Genomic DNA, 19,039 nt, shown 5'->3' with positions numbered 1-19,039 from the left:
TTTCTTCCCTATCCGATGTGGGACTTCACATTATATGTGATAAAAACACCAAATTTTGAATGAAAAGCCAAACTAAACCAATCTTTTTTAGGTATGTTTAGTTTAATTTTTATGGATTGGTTTCGACTCAATTTAACTATCTTTTTAGTCCTCAATCCAGTGGTAAATTTGCGTTTATTTTGAATCCAAAATTCATTCATTTGAGTTTATATTAGGTCTTAAGTTTAATTTATTTTTAAAATTAATTGAAACCAACTTGGATTTTATATTAAAAATTTATCAAATACATTTAGAATTAATTTGACCATAATATAAAAACAATGAATTGATTTAGTAGAATTTAATATAAAAAAAACTTATTAAATATCAAACAATTATATATAAGGTTTAGAATATCAGTTTGAATTAATTTTTATTAGTTAGGAAACAAGAAAATTGAAAACCAACAAACAGGGTTGGTTTTCAAAATTCTTAAACGAACCTTTTTTATTATTGAAAATCGAACCAATATAATCAATTTTGGTTTATTTGGATCGGTTTGTCTCAGTTTGTCGGTTTTTAAATTTTTACTTACACCCCTCTCAGTTATTATTATTTTTTTATTTTTAAAATTTAATTAAATAACAATTGTATAACAAACATACAAATTATATATATATATATATATATATTCATTTTCTTTGTTTGTTTTTCATATCAAATTATTAGAAAATTCATTTACTTATATATGCATAAAATATCATATATAATTTTTTTTTCATATGTTTGCACATATTCAAGACAATATACTAAATGTAAAAAGATATTTTCGCATTTTTATTAACTTCAAATATATTTATAATAGGTGGACTTGTACAGCCAGAAACAACTAATACAAATACATAATACATTTAGTTTTTGAAAATTATTTTCTAAGACAAAATTTTGTTTAAAAACCTAAAATATTTTTAACCTGTTTTTAATATTTTTAAAAATAAAATTTATATGTAGTGTTTTATTTTTAATTATTTTACATGTTTGTATAATTATTTCTTAAAACAATCTTTAAAAAAATAAGTAAAAACAATATAACACAGTTAAAAAATATTATTTGAAAACATATTATTTTATCCTATTTTCAGTTTTAAGAACAAAAAACAAATAACGGTTTTTGATTGTAAGTATATTTTATTTATTTTTTATTCTAGAGAATTCTAAAAACTGTTCCTAACTAGGGCCTAAATATCTTCAAAAATCTTACAAATGTTTTTTTAAATAGCATATATAATAGATGCTAATTTCTCTATCAAAAAATTGCTTAAGTATGGAAATAAAAATAAAATAAAATTATGGCAAGTATTTTTTCTTTATCCCAAATTTTAAAAATCAAAATTAAAACATATTATAATTATATTTTATCAAATATTGATTCTGAAAATTTTGAAGAAAAGAGACAAACTTATTGTTAATTATAACATTTTTATAATATTTACTTCACATAATATTTCTAACCCTAGAGATTTTTCAAATTAAGAATATTGTCAAACTTAAATTTTGTATTCATTACTCATTATTCTAAAATCCTATTTATCCTTTATAAACATTTTTAGTTATATTTTCGTTTTCGTTTGAAAGTAGTGTTACAGGGCTAGACAACCAAACCAAAATCCAACAGCAGAGTGAGGTTTTGGGAGGGTTTAAGGCGGCGACTACACATTCTCTTCCTGCTGGATTGTTCGTCTCTCTATGAATCATATTTCTCTTGTAGTTTCCTTGAACAACCAACTTCCTATGAACTCACTGTTTTTCCAATTCCAGGTGAACCTGTGGTTTAATTTTCCAGAGAAATTCGAGATTTTTTGATGTCCAGTGGCAAAACCCCGATATTGTCAGCAAATCTTGGCAGAGATTTGGACCTTATTATTTCATTTGAGAAACCGACCAATTTCCGTCCAAACCCATTGAAGAAACCCACAGTTATGTGGAGAAACATCGCCAAACGGGCCATTCCGAGAGCCCCAAGAAAATGTGTTTACCTCGATTCCCAACCTTTATCACGCCGTTACAGTTTTCTGGGGTTTTCGCAGGACTTGATTTTCCCCGAGATAATGAAATTCGGGACGTTCGAGCCCAGTTCTTGTTCCAGTTCTGGGTTTTCGGAAATGGGGTTTCGCCGAATTGGTGAAATATCGTCGAGGGAAGACGCTGTGGGCAGACCCAGTTTTGGTTGTTTGAGAAATCAGATGGGGTTTTCCGGTTTTTGCCCGAAAAGTTATGCCAGTGTCGCCGAGGCTGTGTCTTCCACCGATGTTGAGGAGGACGTGTCTGCTAGCGATGAAATTCAAGAGTTGTTGGGAGAGATGAAAAAAGAAGAGAAGAGGCAGGTCAATTTTAAACGGCGAGAGAAGCTGAAAATGGAGAGGGGAATGGAGCAAGGCAGGTACCTTCGGCTAAGGAGGAGGCAGGTGAAAATCGAGACAGAGGCATGGGAACTGGCTGCGAAGGAGTATAAGGAACTTCTGATGGACATGTGTGAGCAGAAACTGGCACCTAATTTGCCATACATGAAGTCTTTGTTCCTCGGTTGGTTTGAGCCTTTGCGGGATGCCATTGTAAAGGAACAGGAATTGTGCCGATTAGGGAAGAACAAAGCAGCCTATGCACCTTATTTCGATCAGTTGCCAGCTGATATGATGTCAGTTATTACAATGCATAAGTTGGTGGGATTGTTGATGACTGGTGGCGAACATGGAAGCACCAGAGTGGTGCAAGCTGCTTGCGTTATAGGTGATGCCATTGAGCAGGAGGTTGGTGATCTTTAATTTCTTCCTTATCTTTCTGGCCCTTGGATTCAGCATTCTCTAAAGTTCAATAGCAGTACTAGTTATAAGACATGCTATTCTTTATAAGAGTGGACAGTCAAGAAACAACAGGGTTATCAAATTAGTAGAAATGACATCTTGATGTTCTTATCAAAAGTTAACAAATAAATAAATGAAAACAGAAAATTGAGATAGATGGCTAGAAAATAAGAATAGGATGAATAATGACTGTATTCATGGACAAGCTGAGGTAGGAACCAATTGGTCTACCTAAAGAGAGTAGCTGATGTGCAAGTTCTCATGGAATGATTTTAAGCCGAAGTGTGCAAAAGAAGTAACAGTGGAAATGACAGAAATTGAGATAGTTGGAATATATGATTATTTTCCATCTGCAGGAGTATAATTGAAGATTATGATTCTTGTAACTGCCAAGTAGTTCAGATGAGGCTTTGTTGAATTTCTTATTACATGTCTAAGCTAGACAGAGACTATGCATTTTTCGTCATACATTATAATTTGAATTAAACTATAGAAAAGTAAACCTTGTTCTTTTTTCTAAAACTAATAAATCTTCTAAAAACGGTTGAAAGAAATTAGAAACCTGTTTTTATTAGAATTAGAAACTTACTTTATAGATCTTGTAATAAAGTTTCTAATAAAGAAAACTTCTAGATTCTAAGGACTTAAATAAAAATATTATTTTAGACGATAGAAAACTTATAACTTATTCAAAAATTATATAACTTCCCTTCTTTTTTAATACACATTGAAGGACTCATCCCCATCAGGAACACTTTTTATCTGTGCCTTTCCCTAGCTTTATGTGGTGCCTCCCACTGTTTCACAATCTTTCCAAGCAACTAAACAAAGCTAGGAATCTCTCACACTCTCTCTCTTTGGATTAGTACTGATTAATTCATGTTTATCTAATGGATCAGGTTAGAATACACAATTTTTTGGAGAAAACAAAAAGGAAAAAGGTTGGTAAAGATAAGAATGTTGAAGGAGGTGGATTTGATCCTGTAATCCATGAACAAGAGAAATTAAGAAAAAAAGTTACTAATTTGATGAAAAAACAAAAGCTGCATGCTGCAAGGCAGATAGTGAAGGGACATGATAATTCAAAACCTTGGGGCCCAGAGGCTAAGGCTAAGGTTTGTTTTCTCTCCCATAATCACTGGTAAATTATTATTTGTTTCTACTTAATTTTGACTTCTGTTAAGGTGATATCCACATTATACTTTTCAGGTTGGAAGCCGTCTGATTGAATTATTGATGCAAACTGCTTATATACAACCTCCAGTTGATAATCAGTTAGCAGATACTCCACCTGATATTCGACCTGCATTTGTACACACTTTCAAAACTGTCATGAGAGAAGCAAAGTGTGGATCCATTCCTCTCTTTTTATGAATGGAATAGCTCTCAGTTCTTTTTTTTTGCATCACTTGGAATGTTATTCTTATGATCATCTTTCAACAGGAAAATCGGAAGAAGATTTGGAGTTATTGAATGTGACCCATTAGTTAAAAAAGGTCTAGAGAGAACTGTAAGCAAATACCACAAATTTTTTCTTTTTCTTTTTTCATAAGTTTACTGCTGCATTCCATTATCTCAAGAAATTGAAATTGGATATTGGCAATTAGTAGATTAATTGCTAGAGTGGCAGTGTCTAGAATTTCATAGTCCATAGGAATCAACCATCTATAAACAAGTTTTCCATGCCTTGTTGCCAGTTGAATTGAACCAGTTATTTGATGGTCCACAATCAGAATTTACCAAGTCAACATGCATGAATGATGTTCTTGGGTTACTTTTGAATAGACAAAAGCTTTTGTTTCCTTTCTAATTATATAAACTATTTTGTGTTCAAACAGGCAAGGCACATGGTGATTCCTTATGTTCCAATGTTGGTGCCTCCACTTAAATGGACTGGGTATCCTGCTTTAACTCTTCTTTCTAATGTTGCTACATTTTCTTTAGTTGTATGGATATTCATTTTACTTAGGCCCTTGGCTCCAAGTTTCAAAGAAATTGGGTTTGGTTTTCTGACTGATTGGCTTGTATGACACAACGAAGTTGATCTCTTTATTTTCAGATACAAGTTAAATGTGTAAAAAAAAAGGTCTAATTCATACTGGAATTGGAACTGGAATCAATAATGCAATTCTGATTTTACAAGCCCAATTGGGCAGAATTAAACTTTGTAGCTTATTTGGTTGTGTTGTTATTATCAATGATTCAAAAACATGCCGATTTGACCAGTCAAACTGTCAACTGGACCATGGTCTGGTTGGTTTTTGAGTGGGATGAGGTCTGAATCAGGCTGGCTGGAGGTTAGACCGTGAAATCAGTGAACTGGTCCAGCCTGGTTCTGCCCCTTTTCTTTTCTCTTTGCCCAAAAGATTGGGCCCATGACATTGGACCACATATTGGCCTAGATTGAGCTGCTTTGATACTATCTTCATCCTACAGAGCATCCAATGTGGGATGCATTGGCTTCCAAAACTTCAAAAACTATTTGGCACCAGCAGTGATTGAACGGTGGTTCCCAAGGTCAAGGATTGGATGCCTGACCATCAGGCCACTCATAGTTTTGTTATAAAGTGCTACAAAATAGTCTATATAGTAATGTGGTTCTTAAAATATTTTCATTGTAACAAATATGAAAATAATGTAATAATTTTTTAATTAAAAAATAATAAGATATATAACTTTTGACACTCAGATATAATTAAATAATAGACTTTCTCTTCCATTTTGAATATATCTTCACATTGAAATATTATACCTATTTTACTTAATAAAATTTAAATTATTAATTTATTTATATTTAGCCTTATCATGATTTAATTTGATAATGTCACGGATAAAAAACTATTATTAAGGTTTTTAATTTATATATAAAATATATTTTTATATTTATTTTTAATTTTAATAATGTATAAATTATATATTTATAAGTCACAATTCGACCTTAGTTCGACCATCGGTCCTACCATTGAATCATGAATCGGTAATTTAAACCATCAATGATTGGTCCGGTATTGAAAACATTGGTTATTATTGCTACTATTTTTGGATGCTTGAAATTTAGATGATATTTGCAACATGCTAATCGGAGAATTTTATCGTGGCCTTTAATTGTCATCAAGGTATGAAATCCTGGATGGGAGATATTCATTTGGAGTAAACAGAAGGCTGGAGAGGTTGCTATATAGAATTTGCAATATCATACAAATTCCCAATAACCAACACATGCTTTAAAATGAGGGATTTCACTTAGTGCCTTTAATAGGGAGAAAAAGATGCAAAATGGACTTTTTTATAAATAAAAAAAAAAAAAAACTTATTTTCTTCATTCACTTAGTGTCTATAAAAGGAGGAAGAGATGCACTGTAGAGTTTTTATTTAACATTCATCATCATCGTTAGTATCGTTGTTGTTGTCATCATCAAGTTATCATTGCTGTTATTATTATTCTTATTTACTGGGGGAGTGGGAGGATCTACATGCAAGGTTAGCCTGATCACACAACATGATGTGCAAAATGGAGTATCATCAAAATCAATTTCTTATTTTCTAGTCTTATTATATTTTGGTATTGTTACTCTTTTTTTGATGGTGATGAAGATATTTTGGAGTAAGCATAAATTGAGGGTTTGGGGGAAGTACTTGTGGTTATTCTAAGTTTCTAATTATCTTTGAGCGTATGTTGATCTTTTTATTCCAACAACTTAACAGACTTACAAAAGAAGTTTTCATAGTCAATTTAATGAGTTTCTGTTCCTTCTTCATAATTCTAAACTCTATATTTGTTAGTTCCTCTCACTGTTGCTGATCCATTGTAAAATTAGAATTGAATAGAATTAAGTTGGAACCAGAATATAGCCCTACGTAACTCTATTCAAGGGTTCACTATGCTTCTTGGATATTTATGGGAACATCTAACCAGGTTTTCCCTTCTTTTTGTGTGGGTACTTCCTTTTTCACTAAACCGTTGTTTATTTTTCTCCCATTGCAGTTATGACAAAGGGGCTCACTTGTTCTTACCATCTTATGTCATGCGCACACATGGAGCAAGACAACAACGTGAAGCAGTTAAGAGGGCCCCTAGGAATCAACTAGAACCAGTTTTTGAGGTTTGAATTTTTCTGTTGATTTTAGTTGGCTTTACTTCTGTTTTATATATTCTTTATGATTCCCTGCTTATCCTTTTTCTTACTTAGCTATGATTGATTGCCTTAGTTTTTGACACTACGTAGAATTCATCTATTTATATTCTGTTTTATTTTTTTGGGGCTCTCTGAGGAAACTTATATAATTGTTAAATAAACTGTTCAGGCTCTGAATACTCTTGGAAATACCAAATGGAGGATAAATAAGAGGTTGTTTGACGTTGTAGATAGAATATGGGCTGGTGGAGGCTGTCTTGCTGATTTGGTTGACCGCAATGATGTGAGTTACTTTATATCATTCTCTTTTATATTTTTTCCAAAATAATGTGCTAGTCTGGGAAATCAATATTACTTGAGAAGCTGTTCAATAGCCTTTTTCCATGAGAGATGTTTGATTCATTGACAAAGATTAGTGACTGTTGAGTTCATCTTGTTGATCTACAGGTTCCTTTACCTGAGAAACCAGATACTGAAGATGAAGCTCAACTTAGGAAATGGAAGTGGAAAGTAAAATCAGTGAAAAAGGCAAACAGTGAGAGACATTCACAGCGATGCGATATTGAACTTAAACTTGCGGTTAGATGCGTTTTACTTCCTAAGGCTGTGATCATATATCAATATTCCCAATATATACCAACTCTTCTAAATTTTGGGAGCAGGTAGCAAGAAAAATGAAGGATGAAGATGGTTTCTTCTACCCACACAACCTTGACTTTCGAGGCCGTGCATATCCCATGCACCCTTACTTAAATCATCTTGGTTCAGATCTGTGTCGGGGTATTTTGGAGTTTGCAGAGGGACGCCCTCTTGGAAGTTCAGGCTTACACTGGCTTAAAATACACTTAGCAAATCTATTTGCTGGTGGTGTGGACAAATTGTCGCACGAGGGGCGAATAACATTTACCGAGAATCACTTGGATGATATATTTGACTCAGCAGACAGACCACTTGAGGGAAAGCGTTGGTGGTTAAATGCAGAAGATCCATTTCAGTTCTTGGCTGCATGCATTAATTTGTCTGAAGCTTTAAGAAGCTCCTCTCCAGAGACGACCATTTCACACATTCCTGTACACCAGGTATATTGTCATAGCATGCCGCCAAAACTTGCTTTGATGAACCTTTCTTTGTCTATTTGGCCTTCTGTCTGATTAATTTTTACCTACCTCTTATGGAGTGGAAATAATGTTGTTGGAGCATGATATACATTGTGATTACAAAAATCCAAATATTTTAAGCTTTTAGGAAAGTCAATTACTTAAAATAGTATAGGAACTCTAGTTAACCCAAGGTTTCAGGTTCAAGTCCTCCTTCTACCATTTTTTATCTTTCTAATTATTTGTGACCACAAATTTGTGATTTGTCAGCTGCCACTGTGATTTGTCCTCTTGCACAGTGATGGTTGTTGGTTGGACCATTATACACATTATGGGCCCTATTTAAACAAGGGCGATATATTAGAACTTATCAATATCAAATTTATGCATATCTGCTCCTGAAAAACAAAAAACAAAAAAACAATTATTCATGCATATCAATTCTGATAGGAATAGACATATATAGACAGAAATAAAAATAAGAAGTGTCATATTGTTTGGAGAATATGTTTTACTCTTATGTTGAAGATCTAGAAAAGGGGTTCCAGGACTTGTTCAGGGGAGCCATGTAGAGCTCTAGCAACAACTTCTATGTATCAAATACTTAACTTTGGGTTGCTTGCCTATATTAATAGGTAATGTGGAAGATGCAACTATCTTTTATCATCCTGCCCCATTATTTTAAGATTTCTGTCTTGCCCTGAAGTTAGGGACTTCAATTTAACACAGTTAATCTTCTACTTGTGTCAAAATAATTCTGGGATTCCTTTGATTTCTTCATAATTAATTCTTGGGGTTTGTGTTTCTCTAGGATGGTTCCTGCAATGGCTTGCAGCACTATGCTGCCCTTGGAAGAGACCAGGTAAATGACCTTTTACTTTTGTTCTGAGTTGATACTTTGATTTTAGCTTCTGCTTATAATACTTAAGAGAAACTGTTGGATCTTTCAAAAGATCTTCATTTTGCATATTCTCTTTTTGGCTACGATATCATTGCCTGGATGGTGGCAGCATTCTGTGACAGTCATAGGGAAGGCTTTTTTTGCAAGTCCCCTCCTCTCTTTGCAAATTAATTGGCAATTGGTCATTGGTGCTTCTTTTAGAGGCAATTTTTTTACATGGAACCTCTCCATCCTCACCCCAATTGGGGCTTCGTGTAGAAAACTAGAAATATAAAAATTTTCTTGTCAAAGGGCAGATAACTTTTTCTTGATGTTTTGGTTGTGTGGATTGTCTTGCATCCAAGACAGTGTGTTATGGATAAACTTTAAAATGGTACATTACTTTTTACCATTATTGATCATTACATTTACTCCATGCCTTTCTCTTACTTCTTATTTCATTGAAAAATTTCAATTCAGTTGGGAGCAACAGCTGTAAATCTAGTTGCCGGAGAGAAGCCTGCAGATGTTTACTCAGGAATAGCTGCTAGGTAAAGCCTTCTTCTTTAAAGCAGTATGCTTTCTGTGTGGGAGCATGCTATTTTTTTTTTCCCATTTTTTTTCTTTTGTAATTTACCATTTGTCCATGTCTGAAGAAGCTTTTGCTAGGGAAGATAAAGAAAATGAAAAAGGAAAGAGGATCTAACATTAGGAGATTGAAGGAAAATGATTTTCATTCTACTCCTATTGAAGTGGAAATATGATGAACAAAAGTAACAGAAAGGCTGGGTTTTCTAGCAAATGACATATCCTCTAACAAGGAGGGGGTGCATATACATGTTTCTGATGCAGAGCTAGCACCAAACGTTATTTAATAAAAAAAATTTGTATAGAATGTTCAATTGAAGGTGCATTTTGACCATTAAACATTTCAGGAGACATGTTAAGACACCTGGAAATCAACTTAAATGAACATAACTTTATCCCAACTACTGAGGTTTTACATGAAGCCTAACCATTCTGCTCCTGCTAGCACCTCGAAGATTACAAAGCCATCTTTGAGGTAATCTTTGTGCTCACCTCAGAGTAATGTGGTTATAGTGAATCCTGATGTTTTAAAACAAAACATGTGATCTATGAGCATAGAAAAGTTTCTTGTGCGTTTTTATATTTCAGCCAGTGTGATGTGACCCTTCTTTAACCTTATTTTTATATTCATATATGAGTCATGGACCAGGACAACTGCATCTCAAAGTATGAATCACCAAGAGCTGTCACCCTTGTTTCACTTTGCTCCTTGACTACGGTCATTTTTTGTGTGGATCATTTCCTGTATTGATCATTTTTTGTTAATGACTTGGAAACTATAACCAAAAGTTATTCATATTAAGTGATTTGGCCTTTGTCCCATTCTCTTAAAACTGAGGCTTGAGAACTGGAGAATTTCATGCTGTTCTTGAAAACCAAAAACTAGTGAAGATGCCTAGAAGCTTATCAGGATCTGTGTAAATACAGCAGTTCTATGTTAAACTTATGTAGTGATTTAGGTATGTTTTAGGTGGTTTCCATCCAATGATTGAAGAAAATTTCATTTCTCTACACCCTGTATTTCTTATGATGGAACCTCATTATCTGTCTGAAGAAGTGACAATATCATGATAAAAAAAATATATCAAATTTTCAATGCAGAGTTCTTGATATCATGAAAAGAGATGCAGAGAAAGATCCTGCAATTTTTCCAGATGCATTGCGTGCAAGGATTCTAATCAATCAGGTTATCTACCAACTTTGATTTGTAATCTGTTTAGTATCCTGCAATGTGTATATTAGATAAGATAAAATAAGTTAAAATTGGCGTGAACAATCTATTATTTTTCTTCATGCGTCAGAAAATATATGTATGTTGCACATAATTTACAAGATGTACCATTTTGTCTGGTTATAGAAGTGGTTTCCCTGCTAAAGTTTTGACCGACTCTAGGTGGATAGAAAATTGGTGAAGCAGACAGTAATGACATCAGTGTATGGTGTCACCTATATTGGTGCTCGGGATCAGATAAAGAGGAGATTGAAGGAACGCAATGCCATCGCTGATGATGTAGAGCTTTTTGGTGCTGCTTGTTATGCTGCAAAGGTAATGGCAGTAGGAATGTTAGTAATGGAGCCTCATTTCATTTTGCTAAAATGTTGTACTCCTCATGGAAGAAACTCTCAGTGGAAGAACTTACACTGACACATGAAGATCTTTTCTTTCATTTTTGTGACAAGTTTGTGTTCTATTGTTTGAGTAGATTACTTTAACTGCTCTGGGGGAAATGTTTCAAGCTGCTCGCAGTATCATGAGCTGGCTTGGTGACTGTGCAAAGGTATGTGCCACTTTATAAAATATCTGTTTTTAATGTTGTAATATTTTAGACAGAAACTGCCATACATGGAATATCAGGATGCTCATGCAAAATGAGGTTTTGGATTTATTTTATACATTGTGACGAAGTCATAGACATGATGATCCATTATTAAGTAGGGTTATGTTCAAGCTTCATTTGTCTCAATTGAGTTCATTTTGCCCTTGTTTGTTAAATAGCATGTGTAAGTATATCTAAAAATTGGATGAATCAGATATTGCTTAACAAAGTAGAATAAATTACTTAAGAGATCGGTACCCAAATCTAAATTCTGTGGAATACATGAAACAGGTACAATCTTAAACCTAAAAGGATTTTCAATTAAAAAGGATTTAAAAGTAAATTAAAGCTGAATAGCAAAAGAAGCTTGTCCATTTTGGCTTAAAGGTTGAATCCATGCTTGCCATTTGTGGAACGCCATAATCTACCCTTTTCCCTAAAATCAAAATGGATTTTGAGCTACAAATCATCATAGTATAATTGTTAGAGTTATAGCCTATGCCAGTTTGATATATTTTGTCAGCTCCTTGTTACCTAATAGTTTAAGTTTTTAGGTTAAATCTGTAAATTAACATGGAATCAAAGTTTTGTTTTATGGGAGGTTATGATTTCAAACCTCACTGTTTCTTTCTTTGCCTTAATCACCCAACAAGGGCTACTTATAAGGTGCAATGCTAGAGTTGTAGCTCATAGTAGCTTGAAATACATCATTGGCCCACCATTACCTAATATAGCTTAAACTTTCAGGTCAAATTGATACTAAATTACTATTATTTTCAAAACACGAAATAACTTGAAAGGATCATTAAAAATCTATAGATAAAACGATAATAAATATAATAAACTTTGTTGTTTTGCAATGTAGGAAAGAGCAGGTAGCTTTTTTTAAGGTGGATTCGTTTATGTTTTGACGTTGTTTTTGGTTTGAATATCAACTTGGAGAAAAAGTGAGTTAATCTAGATCAGAAATTTGGATGGTATTGAGGGGTTGGTCATTGAGTTGGGTTGCAGGGTGGGCAATCTTTCCAAAAAGGTTTTGGGTTTGCCCTTGGGTAATTAGCATGAATCCTCGTCAATGTGGGGCTTAGTAGAGGAAAGATTCAAGAGAATATTAGTTTCATGGAAATGTTAGTTTTTCTATGACAGAATACATTAACTGCACACTTTCTAGTTTTCCTTGGTGTGTGTGTTTGTCAACCCTTGTAATTCCTAGAAAGGTGAGGAGTTGGCTGGAAAGGATTTAGAGGGCCTTTTTTTGGGTATGAGGGCTGCTAGAGAAGAAGATTCATTTAGCGAGGTGGTGATCTAGGACAACCCTAGGATGGTTGCCTACAATCAAATAGGTGGTCTAGGGTTTTTATCTTTTAAGTTTTAAGGAGAGGAACAAGGGATAAAGTTTATGATAGCAAAATAAAATCAAATATAGAGAAAGCAGATGGGAAGAAGAAGAGATAGAAACCTTAGAGTCTCACTAAGGCCTTTTAGAAGTCTCACCTAAAAATAATTAATGGAATCACACCATTGAGAACTGCAACACTTGCAAAAAAAAACTAATATTATTTAATCACCAACCAATGCTTTGGTTTACATCAATTAGCCTTAATTATAGGCTTCTCTGTGAAATTCAAATTCTACTAGGATTGTAACAACCTATTATGACTCTAATTTTAATTCTCCTATAACCTAATTAGCTACTCCAATAAATACTAATCATAATTTAATTCCAACTAATACTAATGTCCATTCTGGTGGTCTATATGTGGTGACAAATATTTTAAGGGTTTTGGTATCTTGAGGCTAGGGCCTCTTGACAAGGCTTTTTACTGGGAAAATGTTTCTTGAGATTTGCCACTGAGAGTAAAAGTTTATGGAGAAAGGTGATTGCAGGAAAGTAAGGGATTTGAGATGGGGCTGGTGGACTATGGAGGGCAAAGAGACATATGGGTCAAGCTATGGAATGGCCATCAATAAGGATAGGGCTAGTTTCTCATTAAGAACAAGGTTTGCCACAGGTAATAGCCTTCAGGTCATATTTTGGCATGATTCTTGACATGGTGGCAGTTCTTTAAATGATCGATTCCGGAGTCTGTTCACTCTGGCGGTCAATAGGGAGAGATGAGTGGCAGAGGGGAATTGTTAAAACCATAGATTTAGGGGGAACGATTTGGATAAAGAGATGAATGCAGTATTCTCCTTGTTCTAGCCTTGGCCTCCTTCTAGTGTTGAGGATAAATTGGTTCAGAAAATTACCAAGGACTCCTTTTCCATCATATCCTACTACTTGTCTATGGTTCCTGGTGAGCTCAAAATTTTCCTTTCTAAGCTGATTTGGAATGCAAGTGTGTCCAGCAAAATGAGTTTCCCCTGCTTTTTTTTCGGTTTTTTTTTTTTTTGGGCATGAGAAATAGAATGGGAGAAAATTCAGACTATGGAGCAACTTATGAGGAGAGATGAAGTTTAGTTAAGGGTCGGTGGGTTTTTTGTTCCTTTTGGTTTTTTTTGTTGTGAGGTCTTCGTCGCCTCGTATACTCCCTGTATACTATGCGGCGCTTTGCCTTTTGCTAATATATGTGTTTACTTATCGAAAAAAAAAAGTTAATAGGTGTTGCCTTTACAATGAGAAAAGTAACTCCTCTGTTCAGATCCTCATCCATTGCAAATAAAAGTCTTCTCTTTTTCTGGTTCATAATTGTTAGCCAAGACTCAACCATTCCCTAATTATAATGCTTTGCTTGCTTAAGGTGTTCACCTTATTAGAGGCACACCTCATCTACTTTGTGTTTCGCTTTTTAACACTTTGTTCTTCAAATTTTTTACTATGTATTAAAATTTATATAATTTCATTACTTTGTTGCTGAATGCTTCTTTAAAATGTTTGGAATCTTAAACTTTTTGTTACCTGGATTCACAGTTGGTTAATATTTTATAAAATTGATATGCATACTAAGTTGCATTTCACTTTGCTTGGGAATGATTGTGCTTCAAGTGTGCCTTGCTCCCATTAAAACTATGGTCTGGTTTTCCTGGGTCCTTCCCCATTCAGTTAAAGATATTTTCCTTAGTTGACATGTTGCTTTTATGGGAGCCAAGCGCAAGCAAATATGGAGGCTGATTCCTCCAAGTATTTTTTGAACTACTAAGAAAGAGAGGAATGGGAGAACCTTTGTAAGAGAGCTGTGATCAAGCTTGGAGACAAAGTATATGCTTCTTAAGCCTTTTGTTTTTGTGGTCCCATGGTGGTTCAGGTTTTCTTTTTGAAAATAAATAAATAAATTTTTTTTGGACTTCATTGATAGTATGTGGATCAGTACCTAAAAAATAAAGTGTCCTGATTGGCTTGTTTGGGTGAGGTTTCTTTTTGTTTTCAGGTGCACTGCTTGAATGGATTGTGTGTACATGGATTGGTGAACCTTGAATTTAACTTATTTGGGATAAACTTGTGTATCAGCAAAACCTCAGCTGCTGCAAAACCCCAATAATTTCCATTCTCAATTTTTTCTACTTGTACTGGAAGGATTTGCTAGCTACATAGAATTAGCTTAGATTTTAGTAGTGGTATTTCTGAAGTGGGTTGCTATGAACACTCCAGTTTGACCTTTTAAGTCCCCTTGAACCATCTTCAAGGACAAAAAAGTAGGACAATTTACTGAAAAGAACTTCGATTCTTTGCACTAACATTTGGATTTGTGTGCTTGAGCTCTCCTTTGGGTTTTGTCTATTTTACGTATATAATGGCATCCTAAAAATTGGAAAGTTGGTGCTTATCCCCTTTATGTTCTTCAAGGTGAGATGTATTGCTTCTAGGATTGAGTGTTCGGTATTGGCTGTTTTGGGTATTGATGTGTGTGGTACATCTGCTGTGGAGAGTAGACTCTAGCTTATTCCTATGTCCCTTGGTTTTGAATGCATTAGGAGGGTATTGAAAGCTGTTAAGGTTACAATTGACGGTCTCTGGTAATTATGTTTCTTGCACTCCTTGTCAGAATCATGGGATTATGTAAACTACCTAAGTGATCCAATTGACTAAAAATCCAGAACTGAATTGTCTCAATTAACAATTTTTTCAATGATGCTCAAACAGTGGGACATCTTGACAATTTTGGAACAGAGACTGTCAGTGAGTTATTATGATGGGCAAAAATACATTGTAATATGGTCTTGTTTTCCTCTTTCCTTAATTTTTTCTTTGTTACCACCTATAAATATTTGTAATTTAAAATAAAAGAATAATGAAAGTCTATTATAAAGCCATAATTTTATCATTTGACTCTGCTTCACCGTTCTACATGTTTGTTAGATGTTACAAAATATTGTCAGGATACAGTTTTTGGTGGCAGAGTATACACCATCAGCTTATACTTACACCACCTATTTGTGCATGGTTTTTAGTAATTTAAGTCATGTGTTGGACATGTTGCTTTTATTTTGTCATCTTTTGAAGTCTCAACAATGGCACCATGTTATCGTAACTTTATCAAACTCTTCTGAACAAAATATATGATGCTAAATATAAAATTTGCTGTAAATTTTCCTATTTCTGTATTGAAGCCTTTTAGAAATCAAAAGTTGATATTCTCGACTGTTTTTTAGCTGAAAATGTTTTGTTTGAATTTCCTCAGATAATTGCCTGATTTTGCATATACATGTTATAGACTTTCAAGAGATGCATTAGAACCTTTTACAGAGAAATCATCAATTGATAGGTAAAGAAAATGCTGCATGAATGTTTTTAATTACTCATGCAAAATTGCACTTAAAGAGTTAAAGACGCCCAGTGCAAATACATTAGAGTAACAAATTGCAAGGTAGTCAAAGTTTGTGAGGAAAACATTATATCATTGGGGATCTCTCTCTCTCTCTCTCTCTCTCTCTCTCTCTCTCTCTCCATGTGTGTGAATTATGTATATAATTGTTGTTGACTAATGACTGTAGAGTTTGAACATGAACAGATAATTGCATCGGAAAATCAGCCTGTGAGATGGACTACACCACTTGGACTTCCTGTAGTGCAACCTTACCGCAAATTAGGGAGGCATTTGGTGAGTGTAGTGATTTGTAGAAACACACACAAAATAAATACCATTATATCCTTTAATGTTTATAAACTCAAACAGGCCATTGCATGTCATTTTACTTTCTTCTTTGTTAAATTGAGTGCAGATTAAGACGTCACTTCAGGTTTTAACACTGCAACGGGAAACTGAAACGGTGATTTCTACATATCTTATTTTTTTGGTTTCCGATTTACATTATCTTCAATGCCTCTGAGTGTTACTCCCCATCCTCTATTCTGATATCTCATAAGGGTTGCACATCAATGAAGAAATTCTTAGATAACCTGCCTATAATAATGAAAAGGGTTTTCCTATCCTACCAGGCAGACATATTACCTCATCCATGTGAATAGTGCCTATAATGCGTTTTTATGCATTTTGAAACAGCTTTTTAAATATTGGAATTGACACACAAATTTTAGCTACTGCTTAACTTTCCTAGCTATCAGTTACGAACCTATTTTAGGAATGAAAATAGGACATGCTAGTTTAGTTCTTCCAAAACTGAATGTGGAGAAATCCAAGGTGGCAGAGAGCTCTTTCTTTCCTTATTTTTTTTATTGGGTTGAATTTTAGACTCATAAATGTGGTAGGGGATGGTTTTCACATCCTAATCAAATGCAATGATCTTTCATGCTAATTTCATGTCTACTGACCAGACTCTTTCAGTTTCTCAGTTTTTCAATGTGATAAATATTTCATCTTTTATAAAATTCTGACCTCTCTGTCTCCCAAAACTTGAACGTGATGATTCTTGTCTATTACAGATCATGGTCAAGCGGCAGAGGACAGCTTTTCCCCCAAATTTTGTCCACTCACTTGATGGTTCACATATGATGATGACAGCAATCGCCTGCAAAAAGGCAGGCTTAAATTTTGCAGGTGCTTCTAGTGGGTTTTCTTTTCTTTCACTACCTTATTCTTTATTTTGAATTTTAATTACTATATTTTGATGTATGATTGCAGGAGTTCATGATTCTTATTGGACACATGCATGTGATGTGGATGAAATGAACAGGCTACTTAGAGAAAAGTTTGTTCAACTCTATGAAACACCAATATTGGAAAATGTATGGTATCTTCACTTTTTTGAAATGCTCCTTACAAGTTTAGATATGAGAACCCCACTCTATTTCTAAAGGTCATGCTTAAAATGAAATGACAGATTTTCTTCAATTTTGTCAGCAAAACCATATTCAAATGTTTTCGCTTAGAGATTGTTAATATATCCTTTAACTGTGTCTGCCTTCTATCAAAATGCAAAATAAGTGCATCTGTATTCTTAATTTGTTTGAGTTTTAATGGAAACACCAACTTGAACATATTGGTTCTGAATGTTCTACATAGTAAGAAATATGTGGAAAATATTGACTGATAGGGAATAAGTTATTCTTACATGATTTCATTTGAAAGTGAGAAATGGTTTTGCTACCTTGAAACCTTGATTTATTATCAGCCTGCAGCTAACTTGTGAGCAACACCACACCCAAGCCATTCTGCAAGCATTTTTGTTGTTGAACTCATCCATTTTTTTCCCCCTTTCGGTGCAGTTGTTGGAGAGCTTTCAGCAATCTTTCCCTGCTCTAGAATTTCCCCCTTTACCTGAACGGGGAGACTTTGATTTAAGAGAGGTTCTGGAGTCACCCTATTTCTTCAACTGATCCAAGGAAAGAGTTTTCTTCTCCTCTTATGCTCTAGTGATGCCATGCCTCCACATCTGTTGTATCACTATCTTTGCCAGTTTGCCCACTACATTACTGGGCATGGCAAGTTGAATGAGGCGCATCCCAAAGATCCCTGGTGGAGCCTTCCTGCACTGCTCCTGTAAATATCCTGGAAGATGTGCTTCGCCAATGGGCAGCTCCCTTGCAGTGGTTCAACCACTGTTTCTTTGGTGATTCTTTGATTCCGAGCCACAGACTCACTTGTATAGTCAACAAAGAAGTCATGCAGTAGTGACGAAGCTATTGTCGGCAAAGCTGTTGTGTAGATACATATGAAGTACGCAAACCAAAGCCATTGACTAGAACAATTTTGAAACAGGCCTGCAAGTTGTACTAGCAAGAAAGACGCAAGAAGCAGTCATCATTAGAGCTTATCTATTACATTGTATTGCATTGCAGTGTTGGGCAGTGTCTAATGGTGCTTGTATTAGCCTTTGCATTCGTACTGTTACATGACCTCCAGAGCCCCTTGTACCAATGCCTAATTGGCTTCTTATTGGTATCAATATCTAATTGGTTTTTTTCATTAATAGTTCCCCTTGTATTAATGTTTAATGGGCTTCTTAAGTAGTAGATCGAGAAACACTTGATAATGGTACAGTTCTAAATGGTTTTTATGATGGCATACCAGCTTGGAAAGAAAAAATATATAGATATCTTGTGGCAACTCTTTCAAGTATGAGATAAAAATGGGTGAGCTTGAAAAAAAGGGGATCCTGTTAATGGCAGACCTTTTGATACCCAGTCTTGATTTTTGGCAATTTAAATTTTATTATTTCTTTCAAGAAATTTATACAAGAATGTATTGTAAATTAAAAATAATAATAATAATAATAATAATAATAATAATAAATATTCTTATGTTAAGGAAAATAAATTTTACTTTAGGTATCTAGTTGAACA

The 19,039-nt window shown here is 34.3% G+C and overlaps 1 protein-coding gene across 1 annotated transcript; it reads left to right on the top strand.

The window, feature by feature from the left end:
• The first annotated feature begins 1,581 nt into the window (after positions 1 to 1,581).
• LOC100266898 (DNA-directed RNA polymerase 2, chloroplastic/mitochondrial) lies at positions 1,582 to 18,666 on the top strand. The gene is made up of 20 exons (XM_010662251.3): positions 1,582 to 1,713; positions 1,798 to 2,786; positions 3,740 to 3,955; positions 4,050 to 4,186; positions 4,284 to 4,350; positions 4,679 to 4,737; positions 6,826 to 6,943; positions 7,146 to 7,259; positions 7,424 to 7,555; positions 7,639 to 8,055; positions 8,885 to 8,935; positions 9,434 to 9,504; positions 10,643 to 10,727; positions 10,935 to 11,087; positions 11,245 to 11,319; positions 16,308 to 16,397; positions 16,519 to 16,566; positions 17,180 to 17,294; positions 17,379 to 17,482; positions 17,963 to 18,666. The coding sequence occupies exons 2-20, from the start codon at positions 1,842 to 1,844 to the stop codon at positions 18,071 to 18,073; spliced, it is 3,108 nt and encodes a 1,035-aa protein (XP_010660553.1). The 5' UTR covers positions 1,582 to 1,713; positions 1,798 to 1,841; the 3' UTR covers positions 18,074 to 18,666.
• The last annotated feature ends 373 nt before the right edge of the window (positions 18,667 to 19,039 follow it).

The sequence above is a fragment of the Vitis vinifera genome, chromosome 14 (genome assembly GCF_030704535.1).
Source record: "Vitis vinifera cultivar Pinot Noir 40024 chromosome 14, ASM3070453v1".
NCBI classification, from domain to species: Eukaryota; Viridiplantae; Streptophyta; class Magnoliopsida; order Vitales; family Vitaceae; genus Vitis; species Vitis vinifera.
Note: the sequence above shows the minus strand (reverse complement) of the source record. Positions and strands in the feature narration are given on the sequence as shown.

Coding starts and splice junctions, on each gene's coding strand:
- LOC100266898 (XM_010662251.3), top strand. CDS start 1,842: ATGTCCAGTGGCAAAACCCCGATATTGTCAGCAAATCTTGGCAGAGAT. Junction 3,956..4,049: donor GCCCAGAGGCTAAGGCTAAG/GTTTGTTTTCTC, acceptor TATACTTTTCAG/GTTGGAAGCCGTCTGATTGA. Junction 11,088..11,244: donor CTGCTTGTTATGCTGCAAAG/GTAATGGCAGTA, acceptor TTGTTTGAGTAG/ATTACTTTAACTGCTCTGGG.